Below are 22894 nucleotides of genomic sequence, written 5' to 3' on the forward strand. Positions count from 1 at the left end.
CATCACAAGAGAATGTAACCGACACAGCAAAAAAGAAAAAGAGGACCCCCCAACCTGGGCACAACCAAACGCTGGATCACTACATTGACTGTTTCCGTAAAAAAAGTTAAATCTGACATTTTGGACAGACACCATAAAGTGCCACAAAATATCACTAAGGAGGAAAGAAAAGCCATGCAATCCTTAAGAGACAATAACAATATCATCATCAGAAAAGCAGACAAAGGAGGAGCTGTAGTCATCATGAACACGACAGATTACATCCAGGAAGCAAACAGACAACTCTTGGATATAAAATACCACACTCCACTTCATGGAGATCCGACCAAAAAATACACAGAGGAACTAACACATATCATCAAGGTATTTGATTCCACTTCATCCTCACTGCTGGAACTAATACCAGACAATCCCCGAACAGGTACCTTCTACATGTTGCCTAACATACATAAAGAAGGTAATCCTGGGAGGCCTATCATCTCTGGCATTGGGACTCTAACTGAGAAGATCTCAGGTTGGGTGGAGAACATTCTGAAACCCTTGGCGAGGCGCACACCCAGCTATATCCAGGACTCCACAGATATTCTTTGCAGATTGTCAGCGCTGGGCAAACTTCCAGAGGACACTCTACCAGCCACCATGGATGTAGAGTCTCTCTATTCCAACATTCCTCATAAGGATGGAATTGCAGCATGTAAATATTTTTCTTCAAAGGAACAATTTAGCCACAGAACCAACACTGCAATTTATCAGGTTTGTGCTCCATCACAACTATTTTTCTTTTGGGAACAATTTATACCAACAGTGTATGGGCAGCGCCATGGGAAGTAAAATGTCCCCACAATATGCTAACTTATTTATGGCGAAAATAGAGGAAGAATTTTTGTCATCTTGTTCTGTTAAACCTTCCGCTACATTGATGATCTGCTAATAATCTGGACAGGCTCAAAAGATGATCTACTCACCTTCCACAATAACTTCAACAAGTTTCACCCAACCATCAAGCTCACCCTCAACTTTTCAAAGACCCAAATACATTTTCTGGACATGACCATATACATCAAGGACAATGCCATACAGACATCCATTTACCACAAGCCCACCGGACGTCCGGCTTATCTCAGATGGAACAGCTTTCATCCAAGACACACAAAAAAATCCATCATCTACAGTCAAGCTCTGAGGTATGTTCGGATCTGTTCAGACAGCAAAGACAGATCTACAGCTGCGATCACTGAGGAACACATTCCTACAACAAGGATCCCATCCACTGGTAATAGATGAGCAGATCCACAGGGCTACAAGGATCCCAAGAAACAGCCTCCTGGATTACAAACCGAGAGGGGACAACAACAGGGCACCTCCACATACAACCCCCACATGGGCATCCTAAGGAAGATTGGTGCGGATCTCCAACCGATATTCCATAGAGATCACAAATTGAAAGACATATTCCCAGAACTACCACTTTTGACAAGCAGATTCCTTAAGTTAGGGGGCTGTTTGTAGGAGAGAAGTGTCCTCTTATCACCACCAGTGACGGGCACATTCCCATGTAACAATAAAAAATGCAACATTTATATCATATTACCAAGTATAATCTGTGTACCAAACACAATTCAGGACTATAAGGTCATAAATTCCTTCTCATGCACATCCTCCAACATGATGACATGACAAAACGTACAAGGTGCCCTGGAGGTCTCTATATGGGGGAAACCATGAAAAAAAAAACTACAAACTAGGATGAATCTACACAGACAAACAATCAGGAATGAAATGGACACACCGTGGGAAAACATTTCTCTGGACCTGGACACTGTATGACAGACTTAAAAGTCTTAATACTAATATGTAGTCTCGAAAGCTGCAATTTGTTACCATCTTTTCAGTTAGCCATTAAAAAGGTATCAACCACTGAGGACTCTCAATTCTAAATATTTTTTTTAATACTAAAAGGTCATTTTAAGGACCACAGGGAAAGAAAAATTTGGGAATACAAACTAATGAAGATGTTTAATTCTTTGCCACTAGGACTCAATTTAACACCTGGATTTATGCGTCACTACATGGATACAGATCACACCTCCACCAGATGGACTCAGGATAACTAAGAACATTATTCCCACTGTCTCTCCATTTGTAAGAAAACGCCTAATTTGATTTCCTTGGCTTATCTTCAGAAGGCATCACACCTACCATCCCCTGAACAAATGTCCTGCTGTAGTATTCTTTAAATGTTGTGCTTGTTTCTTATTAATCTATTTGTAATCTTGCCTGAAGAAGGAGCCACTGTTCTCTGAAAGCTGCAAACATATTTTCTGGTTAGCCAATAAAGGTATCACTCCTAGAATACTTTTGTCATAATTGGTAAGAAAAGTATTCACATCTATTTTTCTGGCTATCACGGTAACACAATACAGTTTGTTATTGTACTTCAAAGTAGAATTCAGTAACACAAATTAACCCTAGAAACATGAAAAATAGATTTCCAGGATCTGGGCAATTGGGGCTACACATGGCAGCGTTTTGCAGCATTTAGGCCATTGGGAAACTGGGAAATTAATTTCTGCCCACCAGTAAATAACAGACATACCGTATTTGGGCTCTAAAGAACGGTAAAAATCACAGGGGAAAAAATAATGCCACTATCGTCAACCTGTGCGCTTCCAGGCCAAAGATATGAAAAAAAGGAGTTTTTGAAAACTTTCCAAAATAGGTGTACCTCCCAGGAAACAGCCCACATGTGAGGTCAGCAAGGTGGGAGTCCCTAAATTATGGCCAAACAATAAAACAGGAACGTCCATTTTGAGAGGCATTCAGAGCCGGAGAGACAGCAGCTAACACCATGCTGGGGTGCTGAATCATTCCTTAGGGAACTCTCCTCCTCTTTATCAACACATCATACCTGTGACTGAGATTTAGTAAATTTTGTACCTTTTTCCCTTTAATTTTATAACTGTTTGTACATATTTATATTTTGTCTCTTTTTTAATATCTTTTGTAAACACTGCCATTTTTTTCTGGAGTAAAATTGTAAATTTGCTAGCTTCGTTCTTTTTGTTCTATGATCGCATCGACACTTACTCCATGCAAATTCACACTACCTGGGGTTGGTTTCTGACCCAATAGCGGATCGGGCTTATATCTAACGAGGAACTGGTGGCAGCATACCATTCTGGTGTTATTGGGGGATCCTGGCAGTGACGGACAGAGGTTTGTGTGTGTCCCCAGCCTGGTGATATATATTCTGCCCTCACTGCAGAGTGCCACGATAACCAGCATGTGACAGGGCAGCCTCTCCAGTGACTACGTATCCTAGGTGATGTTCACTAACTGACCTGAGGGTAAGGGGGGTGCCAGAGAGCTGAAAGTGCATGACTAAAAAAAGTGTTTTCATGACAAGGATGTAACTCAGAATCAGTAATGTAATGTATGTACACAGTGACTGCACCAGCAGAATAGTGAGTGCAGCTCTAGAGTATGATACATGATGTCCTCCATTATCACTCACCACATCCATCACTGAAGCGCAGTTGGACATATTTTCCGAAGCGACTGCTGTTCTGGTTCATCCCAGTTTCTGCGTTTCCGAACGCCTCCAGTAATGGATTCACCTGTGGAAATAACGGAGGAGTCACCAGGACACATGGACCGGGCTCAGTCTATACTCCTTTCTTTCCCTATATATAGAGCTGATACCAGAGGGCAATACCTGAGGATTGGGGGACAGAAAAGGAGTCTATGCTCTGATCATAAATATGATAACACATTAGCCCCACCCTGCGATGTCTTTCAAAGACCCCACCCCATAAAGGCCCAGCCTCTGATGTCAGTGACTATAACAAACCCTCAGCTATGCAAACATGAGGATCTCCCCACTCTGCCAGATCAGTGGAGTCCAGCGACTCCCCCCCCCCCCCCCCGCCAGCTAGGAGGAGCCTGGCAACCCATCCCACACCTCCAGCTCAGAAGAGCCTGGCGACCCCCCGCCAGCTCAGAGGAGACAGCGAGACCCCTCCCCTCCGACAGCTCAGAGGAGCCCGGCGACCCCCCTCCGCCACCTCAGAGGAGCCCGGCGACCCCCCTCCCCTCCGCCACCTCAGAGTAGCTCGGTGAACCCCCCTCCCCTCCGCCAGCTTAGAGGAGCCCGGCGAGACCCCTCCTCTCCGACAGCTCAGAGGAGCCCGGTGAACCTTCTCCCCTCCCCCACCTCAGAGGAGCCCGGCGAGACCGCTCCCCCTCACCAGCTAAGAGAAGCCCAGCCACCTATCCCCCAACACCAACTCAGAGGAGCCTGTCGAAACCCCCTCACCACCTCAGAGGAGCCCGGCGACCCTCCTCCCCTCCGCCACCTCAGAGGAGCCCAGTGACCCCCTCCCCTCCGCCAGCTCAGAGGACACTGGCGACCCCCCTCTCCTCTGCCAGCTCAGAGGAGCCCGGTGATCCCCCCCCCCAGCTCAGCCTGACGACCCCCCTCCCCCAGCTCAGGGGCGTTGGGTGACCTCGCTGTGCCTCTGCCTCCTCCTTATCTCTGCCCTCTGCTCCCTCACCTGCAGAATCTGCTGGCTCAGCTGCTTGTTCCCTCGGCTCCTCCACACCAGGTGTCTCAACAGCAGTTTTGTGCTCTCGGTTTTCCCGGCTCCACTGTCACCGCTGCAAGAAGAGAAATCATCACCAGTGAGACAGATGTTCCAGACCCCGGACCAATGCCGCCATGTACTGGCTGCCCGAGGCTGGGAGGTCTGCACCCGGTATACAGTGCCCCACCACTCATCCCCCCATATACAGTGCCCCACCACCTATCCCCAATATACACTGTACCACCACTTATCCCCCCCATATACAGTGCCCCACCACCTATCCCCAATATACACTGCACCACCACCTATCCCCAATATACAGTGCCCCACCACTCATCCCCCCATATACACTGCACCACCACTCATCCCCCCATATACACTGCACCACCACTCATCCCCCCCATATACAGTGCCCCACCACCTATCCCCAATATACACTGTACCACCACTTATCCCCCCCCATATACAGTGTCCCACCGCTTTTCCCCCCATATACAGTGCCCCACCGCTTATCCCCCCAATATACAGTGCCCCACCGCTTATCCCCCCCATATACAGTGCCCCACCACTCATCCCCCCATATACAGTGCCCCACCACCTATCCCCAATATACACTGTACCACCACTTATCCCCCCATATACAGTGCCCCACCGCTTATCCCCCAATATACAGTGCCCCACCACTTATCCCCCCATATACAGTGCCCCACCGCTTATCCCCAATATACAATGCCCCTCCGCTTATCCCCAATATACAGTGCCCACCGCTTATCCCCCCCATATAAGTGCCCCACCACTCATCCCCATATACAGTGCCCCACCACCTATCCCCAATATACACTGTACCACCACTTATCCCCCCCATATACAGTGCCCCACCGCTTATCCCCCAATATACAGTGCCCCACCACTTATCCCCCCATATACAGTGCCCCACCGCTTATCCCCAATATACAATGCCCCTCCGCTTATCCCCTATATACAGTGCCCCACCGCTTATCCCCCCAATATACAGTGCCATACCGCTTATCCCCCCAATATACAGTGCCCCACCGCTTATCCCCCCAATATACAGTGCCCCACCGCTTATCCCCCAATATACAGTGCCCCACCGCTTATCCCCCAATATACAGTGCCCCACCGCTTATCCCCCCAATATACAGTGCCCCACCGCTTATCCCCCAATATACAGTGCCCCACCGCTTATCCCCCAATATACAGTGCCCCACCGCTTATCCCCCAATATACAGTGCCCCACCGCTTGTCCCCCCAATATACAGTGCCCCACCACTTGTCCGCCCAATATACAGTGCCCCACCGCTTATCCCTCAGTATACTGCCCCTTCCACACCTTCTCCCATAACGCCGGCCCTATTTGCACCCCCACCCTCCAGTGTCCAGGCCCCTCTGAAATATGACACCATCTCCACCCTGTAGTATCACTGCCTGGCACTGGACAGTTCAGCTCCTCCGCAGCGCCCCCACAGGCCCCTCTGATATATGGCACCACCTCCGCAGCGCCCCCACAGGCCCCTCTGATATATGTCACCACCTCCGCAGCGCCCACACAGGCCCCTCTGATATATGGCACCACCCCCGCAGCGCCCCCACAGGCCCCTCTGATATATGTCACCACCTCCGCAGCGCCCCCACAGGCCCCTCTGATATATGGCACCACCTCCGCAGCACCCCCACAGGCCCCTCTGATATATGGCACCACCCCCGCAGCGCCCCCACAGGCCCCTCTGATATATGGCACCACCTCCGAGGCGCCCCCACAGGCCCCTCTGATATATGTCACCACCTCTGCAGCGCCCCCACAGGCCCCTCTGATATATGTCCCCACCTCCGCAGCGCCCCCACAGGCCCCTATAGAGCGGCCGTCACCTGATCACAATGCACTGGCTCCTGGAGGGCGTCGTCTGCAGCTCATTGTAGGCGCGATCAGCCACCGCGAATATGTGAGCAGGCAGAAGCCGGAGCGAGCGGGAGCTGTACACGGCCGACACCTGCGGAGAGCAACCAGTCAGACTCCACTCACACACAAAGCTGCTGCCTGGGCTTCCTGCCAGAAACACCACCCAAATACTGTACTCAGCTCCCACAGGATCAACACATATCATGTTCTCCAGTCACCTCCAGAGCTGCACTACCTATTCTGCTGTTACATCATGTCCTATCCTCCAGTCACCCCCAGAGCTGCACTCCCTATTCTGCTGTTACATCGTGTCTTATCCTCCAGTCACCTCCAGAGCTGCGCTCACTATTCTGCTGTTACATCGTGTCTTATCCTCCAATCACCTCCAGAGCTGCACTCACTATTCTGCTGTTACATCATGTCTTATCCTCCAGAGCTGCACTCACTATTCTGCTGTTACATTGTGTCTTATCCTCCAGTCACCTCCAGGGCTGCAGTCACTATTCTGCTGTTACATTGTGTCTTATCCTCCAGTCACCTCCAGGGCTGCAGTCACTATTCTGCTGTTACAACAGGTCTCATCCTCCAGAGCTGCACTCACTATTCTGCTGTAACATCAGTTATGGTGCTGCTCCCCAGATGGGCAGGGTGATCACTGGGTGGTGTACACCTCGTCTCCCCAGGCAGCATGGCATGCACACCTACATAGGGGCCACAAGGGCCCCACGTTCTGTATAAGAACTTCAATCTAGTAAGAGTCACCTCCGGTCCATAGCAAGGGAGCGGCTGCAAAGGGTTAACTGCGATCAGGATGTCCCCGATGTAGGTCTGTGGAGAGAGAAAGGGGAAATTAGAGGTGGGGGCGACATCATTGGTGTGTCCAGTGGCATCCCAGGAGAGGTACGGTGTGTAGGGGCAAGAAGAAGGTCGGGGTACATAACGGAGGGGATAAGGGTTGGGGTACACAATGGAGGGGATGAGGGTTGGGGTACATAATGGAAGGGATGAGGGTCGGCGTATATAACGGAGGGGATGAGTGTCGGCGTATATAACGGAGGGGATTAGGGTTGGGGTACATAATGGAGGGGATGAGGGTCGGGGTACATAACGGAGGGGATGAGGGTCGGGGTACATAATGGAAGGGATGAGGGTTGGGGTATATAATGGAAGGGATGAGGGTCGGGGTACATAACGGAGGGGATGAGTGTCGGCGTATATAACGGAGGGGATGAGGGTCGGCGTATATAACGGAGGGGATGAGGGTCGGCGTATATAACGGAGGGGATGAGGGTCGGGGTACATAACGGAAGGGATGAGGGTTGGGGTACACAATGGAGGGGATGAGGGTTGGGGTACATAATGGAAGGGATGAGGGTCGGCGTATATAACGGAGGGGATTAGGGTCGGGGTACATAACGGAAGGGATGAGGGTTGGGGTACACAATGGAGGGGATGAGGGTTGGGGTACATAATGGAAGGGATGAGGGTCGGCGTATATAACGGAGGGGATGAGTGTCGGCGTATATAACGGAGGGGATTAGGGTTGGGGTACATAATGGAGGGGATGAGGGTCGGGGTACATAACGGAGGGGATGAGGGTCGGGGTATATAATGGAAGGGATGAGGGTTGGGGTATATAATGGAAGGGATGAGGGTCGGGGTACATAACGGAGGGGATGAGGGTCGGGGTACATAACGGAGGGGATGAGGGTCGGGGTACATAATGGAAGGGATGAGGGTTGGGGTATATAATGGAAGGGATGAGGGTCGGGGTACATAACGGAGGGGATGAGGGTCGGGGTATATAATGGAGGGGATGAGGGTCGGGGTACATAACGGAAGGGATGAGGGTTGGGGTACACAATGGAGGGGATGAGGGTTGGGGTACATAATGGAAGGGATGAGGGTCGGCGTATATAACGGAGGGGATGAGTGTCGGCGTATATAACGGAGGGGATTAGGGTTGGGGTACATAATGGAGGGGATGAAGGTCGGGGTACATAACGGAGGGGATGAGGGTCGGGGTATATAACGGAGGGGATGAGGGTCGGGGTACATAACGGAGGGGATGAGGGTCGGGGTACATAATGGAAGGGATGAGGGTTGGGGTATATAATGGAAGGGATGTGGGTCGGGGTACATAACGGAGGGGATGAGTGTCGGCGTATATAACGGAGGGGATGAGGGTCGGGGTACATAACGGAAGGGATGAGGGTTGGGGTACACAATGGAGGGGATGAGGGTTGGGGTACACAATGGAGGGGATGAGGGTCGGGGTACATAATGGAAGGGATGAGGGTCGGCGTATATAACGGAGGGGATTAGGGTTGGGGTACATAATGGAGGGGATGTGGGTCGGGGTATATAACGGAGGGGATGAGGGTCGGGGTACATAACGGAAGGGATGAGGGTCGGGGTACATAACGGAGGGGATGAGGGTCGGGGTACATAACGGAGGGGATGAGGGTTGGGGTATATAATGGAAGGGATGAGGGTCGGGGTACATAACGGAGGGGATGAGTGTCGGCGTATATAACGGAGGGGATGTGGGTCGGGGTATATAACGGAGGGGATGAGTGTCGGCGTATATAACGGAGGGGATGAGGGTTGGGGTACATAACGGAAGGGATGAGGGTCGGGGTACATAACGGAAGGGATGAGGGTTGGGGTACATAACGGAAGGGATGAGGGTCGGGGTACATAACGGAAGGGATGAGGGTTGGGTTATATAACGGAAGGGATGAGGGTCGGGGTACATAACGGAGGGGGATGAGGGTCAGCGTATATATTGGTGGAAGGTCCAGTATATAGTGAGGGGGATGAGGGTCGGGTGGTATAGTGCTGAAGGTTTGGGGATCGAGGGTATATAGAGGGTCAGAGTATATAGTGAGGCCTAAGGTATATAGAGGGTCGGGGGGGTGTCACGAATCACGGGAGGATACCTTTATCATCCCCACCACTCACACCAATTTGTCATGAACCGGGGCTGTTTGGTTGCCCCTGGTTCTTTTCTGAAGGGGATTTATCTATATCCCACTTCCGGTTTGGAACTTGCAGCTCTCTGGCGTCACCCTTGCCCTTACTGATAATGTGTGCAAATCTGTAAAAGCGCTGCGGAATATGTTAGCACTATATAAAAAAATAAAGATTATATTATTACCCTCAGGTCAGACAGGGTACTGCACCTAGGATAATTAGTTGCCAGAAAGGCTGCCTTACTATGTACTGGCTAATGGGCACACTGCAGCAAGGCGATATAACTAATCCCACTCAGGCGGGAACATTAAATATCAACGCCGTCCGTCGCTGCCAGTTTCCTCAAAAGCGCAGAACAATTTCTGCTGCCACCAGCTATGATTTCTTAATTAATAATGGGTCCAGAGCCAACCCACTTAGTAACATAATTCACTTCAGAGGACGTGACAGTACGTTATAGAGCAAAGAGAAACGAAGCTGGTAATTTTATATATTTTACTCCAAAAAGGTAGACAGTGTTTACAAAAGGGTAAAAGGATATTATAAAAGAAGACAAGTATTGTATGTACAGACAATTGCAAATAAACAGGGATTAACGGTGAAAATCAACTTCCGGTTCTTTCATATCATGGCTGGCCATGCAGTTCGGGGGAAGAGCATATATTCCAGTGCATGACAGATCGGACTCATCTCATTCCTTGGACAAAGAAGGAAGTCTCACTCACTTATCCCTGTGCCCAAAACCAAGGCACTCCCCCCTGTGGTGACCTCACTAAGAGGCTGAATACTCCCCTTTCTTAAAATTATGAAAAGCTATTTTTATACATATATTGGAGTATGAACCTCGAAGAAGAAAGACAAAATGATCATGATGATCACCAGGTCATGGGGGTTCCTTTAAGCAGCAATCCGTCTCTTGGTCCCTGCTAGGCGCTGCGCCTAGAAAATGCATCAGCGTGTAGCCCTATGGTTGCCCATACCAAATATATATAACTTTCATATCTGTCACTAATTGGGGTCGAGTTATGCCTTACTATTAAGTTTCTACAGGAACAAAAGAGCACATGGTATTATAGCTGCCTTTCCCAGCTTAATGCCATAAACTACTCAGTGGGGGCTGCTGCACATTGGTATCAAGTTGCACAGAGTGTGTAGTGAGAAGACAATTTCCTATGCAGCTAAAGAGGGGGGGGGGGTCAGAGAGCCCACAGCGTGTGTCTGCAATAGGGATTTGTTTTTTATATCAGCGAATGCAGTGGGGGAGAAAAGGGGGTTCGAATCTGCAGCGTATGTCTGTACTGAGCTCTTTGATGTAGCAGAGCTCAGTGTGCGTGATAACAGTCAATCAAATACATAATATTCCCGACAGGGTGTATAGAGGGTGAGGGTCTATAAAGAGGGAAAGAAGGTCAGGGTGTATAAAGAGCGGAGGTATATAGTGGGGGTGAACGAGCATCTAGTGGTAAAGTGGTGGGAGGTCGGGGTGTATAGAGGGTTGAGGAGTATACATAGGGGTTAAGGGTATACAGATGGGCAGAGTCGAGGTGTAGAGAGGGTCAGGTTTTATAGAGAAGGGTATGAGGGTCGGGTGGTATAGTGTTGAAGGGTTGGAGTGTATAGAGGGTCGGGTGGTATGGTGTTGAAGGGTTGGGGTGTAGAGAGGGTCGGGTGGTATGGTGTTTGAGGGTTGGTGTGTATACAGGGTCGGGTGGTGTGGTATGGTGTTGAAGGGTTGGGGTGTATAGAGGGTCGGGTGGTATGGTGTTGAAGGGTTGGGGTGTATAGAGGGTCGGGTGGTATGGTGTTGAAGGGTTGGGGTGTATAGAAGGTTGGGTGGTATGGTGTTGGAGGGTTGGGGTGTATAGAGGGTCGGGTGGTATGGTGTTGGAGGGTTGGGGTGTATAGAGGGTCGGGTGGTATGGTGTTGAAGGGTTGGGGTGTATAGAGGGTCGGGTGGTATGGTGTTGGAGGGTTGGGTGCTATGGTGTTGGAGGGTTGGTGTGTATATAGAGGGTCGGGTGGTGTGGTATGGTGTTGGAGGGTTGGGGTGTATAGAAGGTTGGGTGGTATGGTGTTGAAGGGTTGGGGTGTATAGAAGGTCGGGTGGTATGGTGTTGGAGGGTTGGGTGCTATGGTGTTGGAGGGTTGGTGTGTATATAGAGGGTCGGGTGGTGTGGTATGGTGTTGGAGGGTTGGGGTGTGTAGAGGGTCGGGTGGTATGGTGTTGAAGGGTTGGGGTGTATAGAGGGTCGGGTGGTATGGTGTTGAAGGGTTGGGGCGTATAGAAGGTTGGGTGGTATGGTGTTGGAGGGTTGGGGCGTATAGAAGGTTGGGTGGTATAGTGTTGGAGGGTTGGGGCTTATAGAAGGTTGGGTGGTATGGTGTTGGAGGGTTGGGGCGTATAGAAGGTTGGGTGGTATGGTGTTGGAGGGTTGGGGCGTATAGAAGGTTGGGTGGTATGGTGTTGGAGGGTTGGGGTGTATAGAAGGTTGGGTGGTATGGTGTTGGAGGGTTGGGGTGTATAGAAGGTTGGGTGGTATAGTGTTGGAGGGTTGGGGCGTATAGAAGGTTGGGTGGTATGGTGTTGGAGGGTTGGGGTGTATAGAAGGTTGGGTGGTATGGTGTTGGAGGGTTGGGGTGTATAGAGGGTCGGCTGGTATAGTGTTGGAGGGTTGGGGTGTATAGAAGGTTGGGTGGTATAGTGATGGAGGGTTGGGGTGTATAGAGGGTCGGGTGGTATAGTGTTGGAGGGTTGGGGCTTATAGAAGGTTGGGTGGTATGGTGTTGGAGGGTTGGGGTGTATAGAAGGTTGGGTGGTATGGTGTTGGAGGGTTGGGGTGTATAGAAGGTTGGGTGGTATGGTGTTGGAGGGTTGGGGCGTATAGAAGGTTGGGTGGTATAGTGTTGGAGGGTTGGGGCGTATAGAAGGTTGGGTGGTATGGTGTTGGAGGGTTGGGGCGTATAGAAGGTTGGGTGGTATGGTGTTGGAGGGTTGGGTTGTATAGAAGGTTGGGTGGTATGGTGTTGGAGGGTTGGGGTGTATAGAAGGTTGGGTGGTATAGTGTTGGAGGGTTGGGGCGTATAGAAGGTTGGGTGGTATGGTGTTGGAGGGTTGGGGCGTATAGAAGGTTGGGTGGTATGGTGTTGAAGGGTTGGGGTGTATAGAAGGTTGGGTGGTATAGTGTTGGAGGGTTGGGGCGTATACAAGGTTGGATGGTATGGTGTTGGAGGGTTGGGGTGTATAGAGTGGCTGAGGATGTATTGACCTCAGTGTGTGATAAAGGACAGATAAAAGGACAGGGTCCCAACCAGTGGACACCAGTCTATGAAGCCTTTAAATGTAATTTCCAGCTCAGGAGAGGGAGGCCACACCTTGGCTTGCACAGAATGCAAAAATACAAAGAATCTAAGCTCAATTTTTGTGTTTTTTTCAGTTGGTATGCACGTAGCGCCAAAAACGCATGTTCACATTGGCCATAAAGCTGGAAATCACATTTAAAGGCTTCCCCAGACTGGTGTTCACTGGTTGGGCCCAGTCTTTTTGTTTGCCCTTATTCACACTGAGGTCTACATTGACACATGGTAAGGTTGTTAATATTAGACAGTGTAGGTTCCGTCCCTATCAGAGTCACCTTGTTGTGGTGGGACGGCTTTTATGCTATTTTTGATCAAAAACAGTACTAAGAACCCCGAGTTATTTAAATGCACTTTTGCTTTTTAATTATTTAGTTACAGCAGGGTTTCTGCTCATTTTGTCTTTTGTAAGTTTTGCTACATAATGAATGTTAGATATTTATCTTGGGGAAAAAAAAAAATCTACTGCAGGCGGGCGCAGGCGCAGGCGCAGTGGCAGCTATTTGATAACTGATAGCTGCTACTGCACAGGCGCTGCCGGCGCCATTTTCAAACATAGTTTTCTATGAATTTCAGGATGACCTCAAACAAATGAATTTTATGCACATTACACATGCGATCAGGCTGCAGAAGGGGATTTTTTCCCCCCAAGATACACATCTTATATTCATAATATAAGCTAGGGGGCGGGGCAGTGAGGAATCAGTGATCTATCAGAAGCCATACAGGTGAATACCTAATCAAAGCACCACATAGGATCATAGAATGGTAGAGTTGGAAGGGACCTCCTGGGTCATCTGGTCCAACCCCCTACTCATGAAGAACTGCCCACATCACCCCCCAAAGGCCCGCCCACAGGCCACCTCAGAGCAAAAGCAAATCATTAACTCAAAATTGAAAATATACGGTAGATTACAACCACAAGTCGGATTTCAGCAGCAGGTATCCGTGTAATCCGTGTCACGGCGCCGACCTGACACTGTGTAGTCACTGAGCACAATCCTGATCACAGGTATCAGTGTAATCAGTATAACAGCACCGACCTGACACTGCCTGTAGTCACTGAGCACAATCCTGATCACAGGTATCAGTGTAATCAGTATAACGGCACCGACCTGACACTGTCTGTAGTCACTGAGCACAATCCTGATCACAGGTATCAGTGTAATCAGTATAACAGTACCGACCTGACACTGTAGTCACTGAGCACAATCCTGATCACAGGTATCAGTGTAATCAGTATAACAGTACCGACCTGACACTGTAGTCACTGAGCACAATCCTGATCACAGGTATCAGTGTAATCAGTATAACGGCACCGACCTGACACTGTCTGTAGTCACTGAGCACAATCCTGATCACAGGTATCAGTGTAATCAGTATAACGGCACCGACCTGACACTGTAGTCACTGAGCACAATCCTGATCACAGGTATCAGTGTAATCAGTATAACGGCGCCGACCTGACACTGCCTATAGTCACGGAGCACAATCCTGATCACAGGTATCAGTGTAAGGCTGGTTTCACATTTGCGTTTTTTGCCGCTGCGTTTTAGCGCAAAAAAACGCATGCGTTTTTTTCCTTATATTTAACATTAAAAACGCATGCTTTTTTTTGTACGCGTTTGGCCGCGTGCGTCGTTTCTGTGCTTGCGTTTTGTTGCGGAAATGCAACATGTAGTAATTTCTAGAGGTATTGGTGTCTATGTAAACGCATGCGTTTAGCACATGCGTTTTGTTGCGTTTTTGAACGCATGCGTTTCATTTAAGATAACAATGTCTAGACACTGATAAGCCACCCCCCACCATCAAGGTGATAAAAGGGAGGGGACTTCCGGTTCCGGCGCCGCCATGTGCAGACGTGTGTGAAGGAGCTCCTGTTACCTGCGCAGCAATCTTGCAATTACACAGAGCCCTGACACAAACCAGACATCGGGGCAGTCTCAGGACGGATCGTAAAGCTGTCACAACATGGACCGCTTTGTTATCAGAGGCACGGGGAAAGAGCAGGAGGATGAAGAGAACGGAGGAGACCTACAGAGCGGGAAAGAGACAATGGCGGCGGAGTCACAGACAGGTCAGATGCTGGGAGAGATAGAACAGGGGAAAGAGTCCCCAGCGATAGAAGAGAGCTATAGCCAACAAAACACTGCAGAGCTGGGAGACACATTAGAAAAGCAGCTACAGGCCCATAGCCCACTAAACTTTAAGCAGTTGGCAAAAGAAATGGCACTTTATCTGGCTGAGGACTTTAAACAGGCTGTAGCTGACATGATACAAGCTACCACTAAGGATCTGCAGAATAAGGTGATTCACCAGGAAAAGCAATTACAAGAGGCAGAGCAAAGGATATCTGAGGCTGAAGACAAAGTTAATCAGCTAGAGAAACAAGTTAATGATTTAAAGAAACAGTCCTCATACACTATGGATAAACTAGAGGATCTGGAAAACAGGTCCCGCAGAAATAACCTGAAATTAATAGGTCTCCCAGAGTCAATAAATACACAGCAGCTAAATGACATCTGTGAGGTGGAATTGCCAAAGGAATTGGGATTACCATATAAATGCAGAGTAGAACGTGCTCACAGGATAGGCCCCCCAGAGAGTCTCCAGAACCTGGTGGAGGCAGAAATAAGCAAAACAACAAGGAAACACAGAGACCACGTCAGTCAGTGGCAAAGTACCTGAATTTCAAAGATAAGGAGGAAATACTCAGGGCTTATAAAGGGAGACGAGGACCACTGATAATCCAGGGACATAAAATTCTGTTGTTTGGAGACTTTTCGGCTGAGGTGACACGAAAAAGGAGGGCATTCAGCGAAATATGTACTCTGCTGTTCAGACGCAATATCAGATTCCAACTAAGTTACCCAGCAACTTTGCGATTTAAAACAAGAGAGGGCATGATGTGTTCATATACAGACCCCAAGGAGGCCATGGGATGTATATCCCAGCAACGATCAGCATCTGGTCAACCCTCATCAGGCATTGGAAGTCCCCCGAGAGAGGTAGTGGGAGATGAAGCTGAAGAAGTGAGGGAGATGACCGGCCCGTATAGACTGCGATCGGAGATACTGACAGAGAGAGAGAGTGGGAAAAATACAACGGATAAAGAACAGAGAACCCCTGTGACAAGATCATTTAAAAAGAACCAGGCAAGACAAGTCGTCAAAGGAATAATCAACAATTGAGAGGCAGCTTTTATGATCAGCAAAAGTGTTCAGCTAAAGCTGGAATCTCTCACACGGCAATATGAATATGAAGATGGTGGTGGAGAGTGTCTCCGAAAACCTCCCCCTATTATTATATATTTTTTCTCTTCTCTCTCTCTCTCACTTTTTACAGGTACAACAAGACCGAATAGAGAATCTGAAGTGATGATCTCATCACGTGGCAGCTGGTAGAGAATCTGCGACTTCCGGTTTTACTGGTACTGAGTGATTTTCGCAAAAGAGGGACTTATGTGAAATTTGGACATTGATGAACAGTTTTGATTCACACATCGGGGGGATTCATAATGTTCAAATTGAATATATTACTATGTTTCATACTAAAACCCCTTTTAGGGGAGATTTACCCCGTAAATGTTAATCTTGAATGAGGAGATTTTTGAGGGGGGGGGGGCGAGCCTCATATCCCTCTAGTTTCAACGTGGGAGAGGTGGAAGGAAACTGTTACTGCTATAGATATTGAAAACGCCAAAATGTCTATGAGAATTTAGGAAAAATATAAGGCGCTTTATGTTTTTGAAGTTTCAGGGCTGCAAGAAGTTCAGGGCTCAGGTATTAAATATATATAACATTAGATGTTATTATTAAATTAAAAAAAAAAAAAAAAAAGTAGGCGGACGGGAGACTGATCGGTTTGGTTTGGTTTAGTTAATGGCGGAAAAAAGAGAAGTCAATGAAGAGGTTAATGTGTGGGGAGGGAGAGAAAGAAGGGGAGGGAGGGAAGTAAATGTTCATGAGTCCACTTCTAATATACTAATAAGCTTATTACCAGCTATGATGACATTGTTTGACAGATCATATCCGAACGGGAAGAACTCCACTAGATCTCGCAGAAGAAAATGCTTTGTAGTCAAAAATGGTTAGGTTAATAACTTGGAATATAAAAGGGCTGCGTTCACCGAACAAAAGGCTGATGATACTCCGTCACCTGAAAAGATTAAAAGTAGATATAGCCTTGCTTCAAGAGACACATCTGGATAAAGAAGATTTTTTTAGGATGAAGAAGTTATGGGTGGGTGAAGTCTATGGCTCTAGTTCACTAGATAGGAAAGCGGGGGTCTTAATACTTCTACATAAAGCGCTGGCGCATAAAGTAACATCTGCAGAAACGGACCAGGAGGGCAGGTTGATTCATTTGAAACTCCAGATACACAATGACAGTATTAGTTTATATAACATATATGCTCCTAACGCAAACCAAAAGAAATTCTTTATGTCCCTACAGAATAAAGTGCTGACTGATAATGGTGACAGCATAATTATAGGAGGAGACTGTAACGAAGTGCTTAGGGAGGAGGAAGACAGACAGGGGAGTTTAATGAGACTGAGTTTAGGTGGTGGAAGTAGACTTACAGGGAAAAAAGGCTATTTAGAAGACATGATAATGAATTGGCAGCTGAAAGACGCGTGGAGAACAACACATCCTATGGATCGGGAGTACACACATTACTCTCACGCACACAAGACATGGTCAAGATTAGACATGTTCTTTATTTCAGACAAGGTATTACATAAAATGCTAGATACTAATATTGAGGACATGGTGATCTCGGATCATAGCCCTGTTACTCTAGATTTGGCTGACACACATCGGAAAGGGACAGACTATTTATGGCGATTCCCAGAGACCATGACAAAAGATCATGATTTTGTGAAACGGATGAGGGAATGGTGGACGGAATTTGCATCTCATAACGGAGAACATAAATCAAATTCTAGATTATATTGGGAAACTGCAAAGGCGGTACTAAGGGGAAACATTATAGCTCACACACAGAGGTTAAAGAAGCGCATAAAAGACCAGTTCTTAATGGCAAGCAGTGAAGTTAGGACCACATATATAACGTATAAAAACTCACTGTTAGATGAGGATAAAAATAATTGGATACGAGCCAAAAAAAATTTTGAAGAGTGGGCGGAAAAAAGGGAACAATTATATAAAAGTAACTTGGAAATAGAGTTGAATAGATATGGGGATAAAGCAGGGAAAATATTGGCTAATCTAGCTAGGGGAAGATACGCTTATGCATCTATAATGGCAATTAGAGACTCAAGAGGGCAACGCCTGATGGACCCCAAAGATATAAATAAGGAATTGGGCAAATTTTACACTAAGTTGTACAAAGAGGAGGGACGACAGGACGTAGCAGGGGATGTATGGCTGGATAAAATTAAAATTCCCGGATTGACAGATGAGGAACTACAAGAATTGAATGGGTGCATCACGGAAGAAGAAATTAGTATGGCAATAAAGGGGATGGGAGCCAATAAGGCACCTGGACCCAATGGATTTAATGGTTCTTTCTATAGAGCAATGAGTGAGCAAATAACTCCCACACTTAAAGAATTATATAATCGTATTTTACAAGGAGAAACTATGTCAGAAGTCATGAATACGGCTTACATAAAACTTCTCCCAAAGGGAGGGAAAGACTTAGAGGACCCCTCGGGTTATAGACCGATATCACTGATAAATCAAGATGTCAAACTCCTCTCAAAAATTATGGCAGATAGGTTGGCTAAAATACTGCCAAGATTAATATCGAAACATCAAACAGGCTTTGTAAAGGGAAGGTCAGCCGTTGCTAATAGAAGAAAAGCCATGTTGTTGTTAGACATGGTTAGGAACAAACAATTGGAAAAGGGGGAGGATCCAGCAATGGTCACATTAGATGCAGAAAAAGCATTCGATAATGTGAGGTGGCCATGGCTGGGTCAAGTACTAGACAAAATAAATCTAGTAGGCCCATTTAGGCAATTTCTGGAGGTATTGTACCATAACCCCAAGGCAAAGGTATATACAACGGGGTTTCTTTCCGATGCCTTTGAGCTGAAGAAGGGAACAAGGCAGGGATGCCCTTTATCCCCTTTGTTGTTTAATCTAGCAATCGAACCCTTGTCAAGGTACCTAACTGATCATAGCTCTTACAAAGGGATAAAGGTGGGAAAGGAGGTGGTCAAAACTGCTTTGTTTGCAGATGACATAATTTTGTTTATGAGAAATCCAGAAGAAGATCTTCCTAGGTTACTATTAGAGATTGAAAAATTTGGAGAATTCTCGGGCTTTCGATTAAACAAGACTAAATGTGAAATTCTGTTCATGAGAAATAATGTGAAACGTGGTCAGGGAAATAATATAATGGGCATCCCGAAAGCGACAACATCTATAAAATATTTGGGAATACATTTGGGAAGTTCGCCGAAACAGATGTATGATCTTAATTATAAGCCTATTATAGACAAAATAGAGAAAGAATTGGAAAGATGGGGAAATCTACCCCTCTCACTACTAGGCCGCTGTCATCTAATTAAGATGACAAGCTTTGCGAGATTATTATATCCAATGCAGACTATTCCAATGCTAATCCGACACGTAGATGTTCTCAAATTGAATAGGGCTTTTTCTAAATTTATTTGGAGGGGGAGAAGAGCGAGACTTGTTATGAGAACACTAATGCGTCCAAAAGAGGGAGGAGGAGCAGGGTTGCCGAATATTAGAGGGTATAATCTCTCGTGCTTAATGAGGAATGTAGTTGATTGGATTAAAAAGACAGGACGCTATACAGATTATACACTAGAAACGGAATTTTGTGGCTCATGGGATTTGACAGCATTGCTTCACACGCCACTGTCATACTTACCACCAAATATTAAACACTCGGTTATTTGTAAAGACACTATTGCTACATGGAAAGCAGTAAGGAAAAAACTGAAAATGTCATGGAGAGTGTCAAAGCACCTGAATCCTTGGTCATTTCCAGCCTTTAAATTGGGAAGGGAAAATAAATTATTCATAGAATGGTCTAGAAAAGGAGTACAGACACTAGAAGATTTACTACATTTACAGGAAGGTCGCTGGTTGACGGGATCTGAGGTATTAGACAAATATGAGCTACCGGGATTCCATTTGATGCTATATAGTCAACTGAAGCATTATGTACTAGATTTCTTACAAGATGTAAGGAAGGAGGTTGACTCAGATGTGTGGGGAGACTTAGTCACTAAAGACATTAAGGAAATATCGATCTCCTCGATATATGGGTCGTTGAGAGATGTATTACGACCATCAGGGTCAGACAAAGTGTTTTGCAAATGGGAAAAATTCATGCAAGATGAAGAACTTGAGCATAAAATACTACATGGATGGAAATTGGTAAGGGAACATATCATAAATGAGCAATGGAGGGATAGCCAATTTAGAATAATGCATAAAATAATATGTGGCTTTAATATACCGCCAACTCCACAGAACCCTGATAGGCAGATGAGTTGCCCCAAATGTAGCGCATCAAGAACAGATATGGAGCATGGCATGTGGTCGTGTCCCAAGACACAAGAGTTATGGACAATGGTTCAAGATATGTATCTACAGATGTGTGGGATTTGGGTAGACTCTAGCCCGATGTGCTGGTTGTTTCATTATACGACAGGCAAAACAAGAGGGGGACAGTTACATGATCTGTTCCATACTATTGCTTTGGTGACAAAACGTTTAATTTTGCAATATTGGTTGGCTAGTTTACTCCCAGGGATAAAAGAGATTAAAGCAGGACTAATGGCTGTCCTATATTTAGAAAAAAGAGAAGCAGAAAGGGATAAAGATAAGATGACGAAAAGATTTTTCAAAAAATGGAGAGTGTTCATAGAATCCCTATTGTCGACAGGGGAAATTCAAGAGATAATGAGGCCCTTTGTTAATTCAGATTGGTATTTGTTAGAAGATTTAAGTGGTAGTTTGGATAAATTAAAATTTGTCACATGATAAAGGCATCAGTTGGTGTATGTTCTAGATTTGATTGTCGGACTCCAATCATTGAAGTGGGTTAGATGTGGACATTAGGGGACATGTTAATATTATTTATGTTATAAAGATTAACGAGTGTTTTATTTCTGTGTAATAATTTAAAGTAACACTTGCAATATGTATTGTACTTATTTGTTTTAAAAAAAAAAAAAAAACAACCAATAAAAATGATGTTTAAAAAAAAAAAAAAAAGGGAGGGTGTGGACAGTTGCAGGTCACTTCTCACCAGACTGGCTGGAGAAACCCATCTGGTTAGGGTTGCTTTTGACGCTTTTAGCCTCTATTCTTTCCTGAATGCTGAATGAATAGGTTTGAGTCGTCTCCCGGCCTAAGTAGTTTCCACGTAACACATCATTGAGATCCTTACGTCCAGGGTATGAAAAGTCTCTCTTCATCATTATTAGGATGTTGACAGAACGATGGGAGGACAATCTCCTGGTTCAAGTTTGTCTTTGAAACTACTTTTGGTCTGAAAGACGGGTCAAGTCTGAGTATTAGATGATCCTCCAGGATCTGCAGATAAGGATCTCTTACTGATTAGGGTGAAATCCAAGCGCAATTGCTTTGCAGAGGTGACTGCCACCAGGAACACGGTTTTCATGGCCAGTAACTTAATGCTAGCCTCTTCCTATGGTTCGAAGGGTGATTTACATAAGGCACCCAGTACTAGATTCAGGTCCCATGGTGGAACAGTTTTCCTAATTGTGGGTCTCAACCTGGTAATGGCTGTAACAAATCTCGTAACCCATGGGTGATCTGCTAGAGAGTAGCCTAGGAATGCGCTAAGGGCCGAGATATAAACCTTTAACATGCTGGGTTTTAAACACATATTGAATCCTATCTGGAGGAATTCCAGGATCTTAGAGCTATCCGGACGGGATGACTCTGTGATGTATTCTCCCATATACAAGCAGAACTTTTTCCAGACTTTGGAATAGATGGCTTACGCTACCACTTTCCTGTTTGCTTGCATAGTTAGCCCCATGGTGCTCAGGATATGCCTCTCAGGATCCAGGCTGCTAGTTTTAGAAAGCGGGCATCTTGATGTAGAAGTGGACCCTGTGACTGCAGATCGTATCTGTCTGGTACGAGAATTGGATCTTCCAGGGTCATGTGGCGCAACAATGGGAACCAACTTCTCTTGGGCCAAAGGAGGACAAAAAATATCTCTGTGGCTTGGTCTTGAATCTTCTTTAGGACTCTTGATATAAGAGGGAATGGGGGGAATGCATAGAGATGATCCACTTCCCAACTTTGGGATATGGCATCTACCCCTTGCGGGCTATCCCCTGGGTTGAAGGAAAAGAATCTCACTACCCTTCACACTCTTCCACGTTGCAAAAAGGTCTGTGCATGGAATGCCTCCATCTCTGGGTAAGCTGGAGAAAAACTTCCTGATTCAGTACCCATTCAGAGGCCCAAAGTCTTTACCTGCTGAGTAAATCTGCCACTCTGTTCTCAGAGCCCTTGAGATGGACCGCTGAGATAGAACTGTCCTCTCTGCCCATTGGAATATTTGCCGTACCAGGGCCTGTAAGTGTCGGCCTTTCGGACCTCCCTGACGACACAGGAAGGACACCATCCTGACATTGTCTTCAAAGTTCTTGATATGACAATTCCTGATTGTATCTTGACATCGTTGCAGAGCCTCCCATACTGTCTTCAACTCCCTGTAGTTAGATGACATTCCGTGGGCTTCCAGGACCCATGTACCCTGAAGGTACCAAACTTCTACTTCTGCTCCCCAGCTTACCTGGCTGGCACTGGTAGTAATACTGATGAAAGGGAACAGATCCTATGGCAATCCTTCCTGAAGTCTTCTCCGAGATGTCCACCATGACAGGGAATCTTTCAGGCTTGCCAAGATCTTTATCCTTCTGTCTAACCCTGATGGATGCCAGTTCCAGGACGATGAGACTGCTTCTTTTAGTTGCCTTGAGTGGGCTTGACTCCAACGTACGCTCCGAATACAGGCTGTCATTAGGCCTAAAACACTCAGTGTATCTAATGGTGACTATCCTATTCCTCT

General features: G+C 46.7%; 1 protein-coding gene across 4 annotated transcripts in view; it reads right to left on the bottom strand.

The window, feature by feature from the left end:
• LOC138658052 (myosin-IIIb-like) overlaps nucleotides 1-22894 on the bottom strand; it is a 167235-nt gene that overhangs the window by 103743 nt on the left and 40598 nt on the right. For 3 of the 4 annotated variants that reach the window (XM_069745634.1, XM_069745625.1, XM_069745629.1), the window contains exons 2-5: nucleotides 7264-7329; nucleotides 6471-6592; nucleotides 4554-4656; nucleotides 3515-3617 (exon numbers count right to left, since the gene is read on the bottom strand). The exons of the other annotated variant lie outside the window; for it this stretch is intronic. In XM_069745634.1, coding sequence (XP_069601735.1) covers nucleotides 3515-3575 — 61 coding nt within the window. In that variant the 5' untranslated portion in view covers nucleotides 3576-3617; nucleotides 4554-4656; nucleotides 6471-6592; nucleotides 7264-7329. The remainder of the gene's footprint in view (nucleotides 1-3514; nucleotides 3618-4553; nucleotides 4657-6470; nucleotides 6593-7263; nucleotides 7330-22894) is intronic. 4 annotated transcript variants of the gene reach the window in all.

This window comes from Ranitomeya imitator, chromosome 1, assembly GCF_032444005.1.
Source record: "Ranitomeya imitator isolate aRanImi1 chromosome 1, aRanImi1.pri, whole genome shotgun sequence".
In the NCBI taxonomy this organism is placed as follows: domain Eukaryota; kingdom Metazoa; phylum Chordata; class Amphibia; order Anura; family Dendrobatidae; genus Ranitomeya; species Ranitomeya imitator.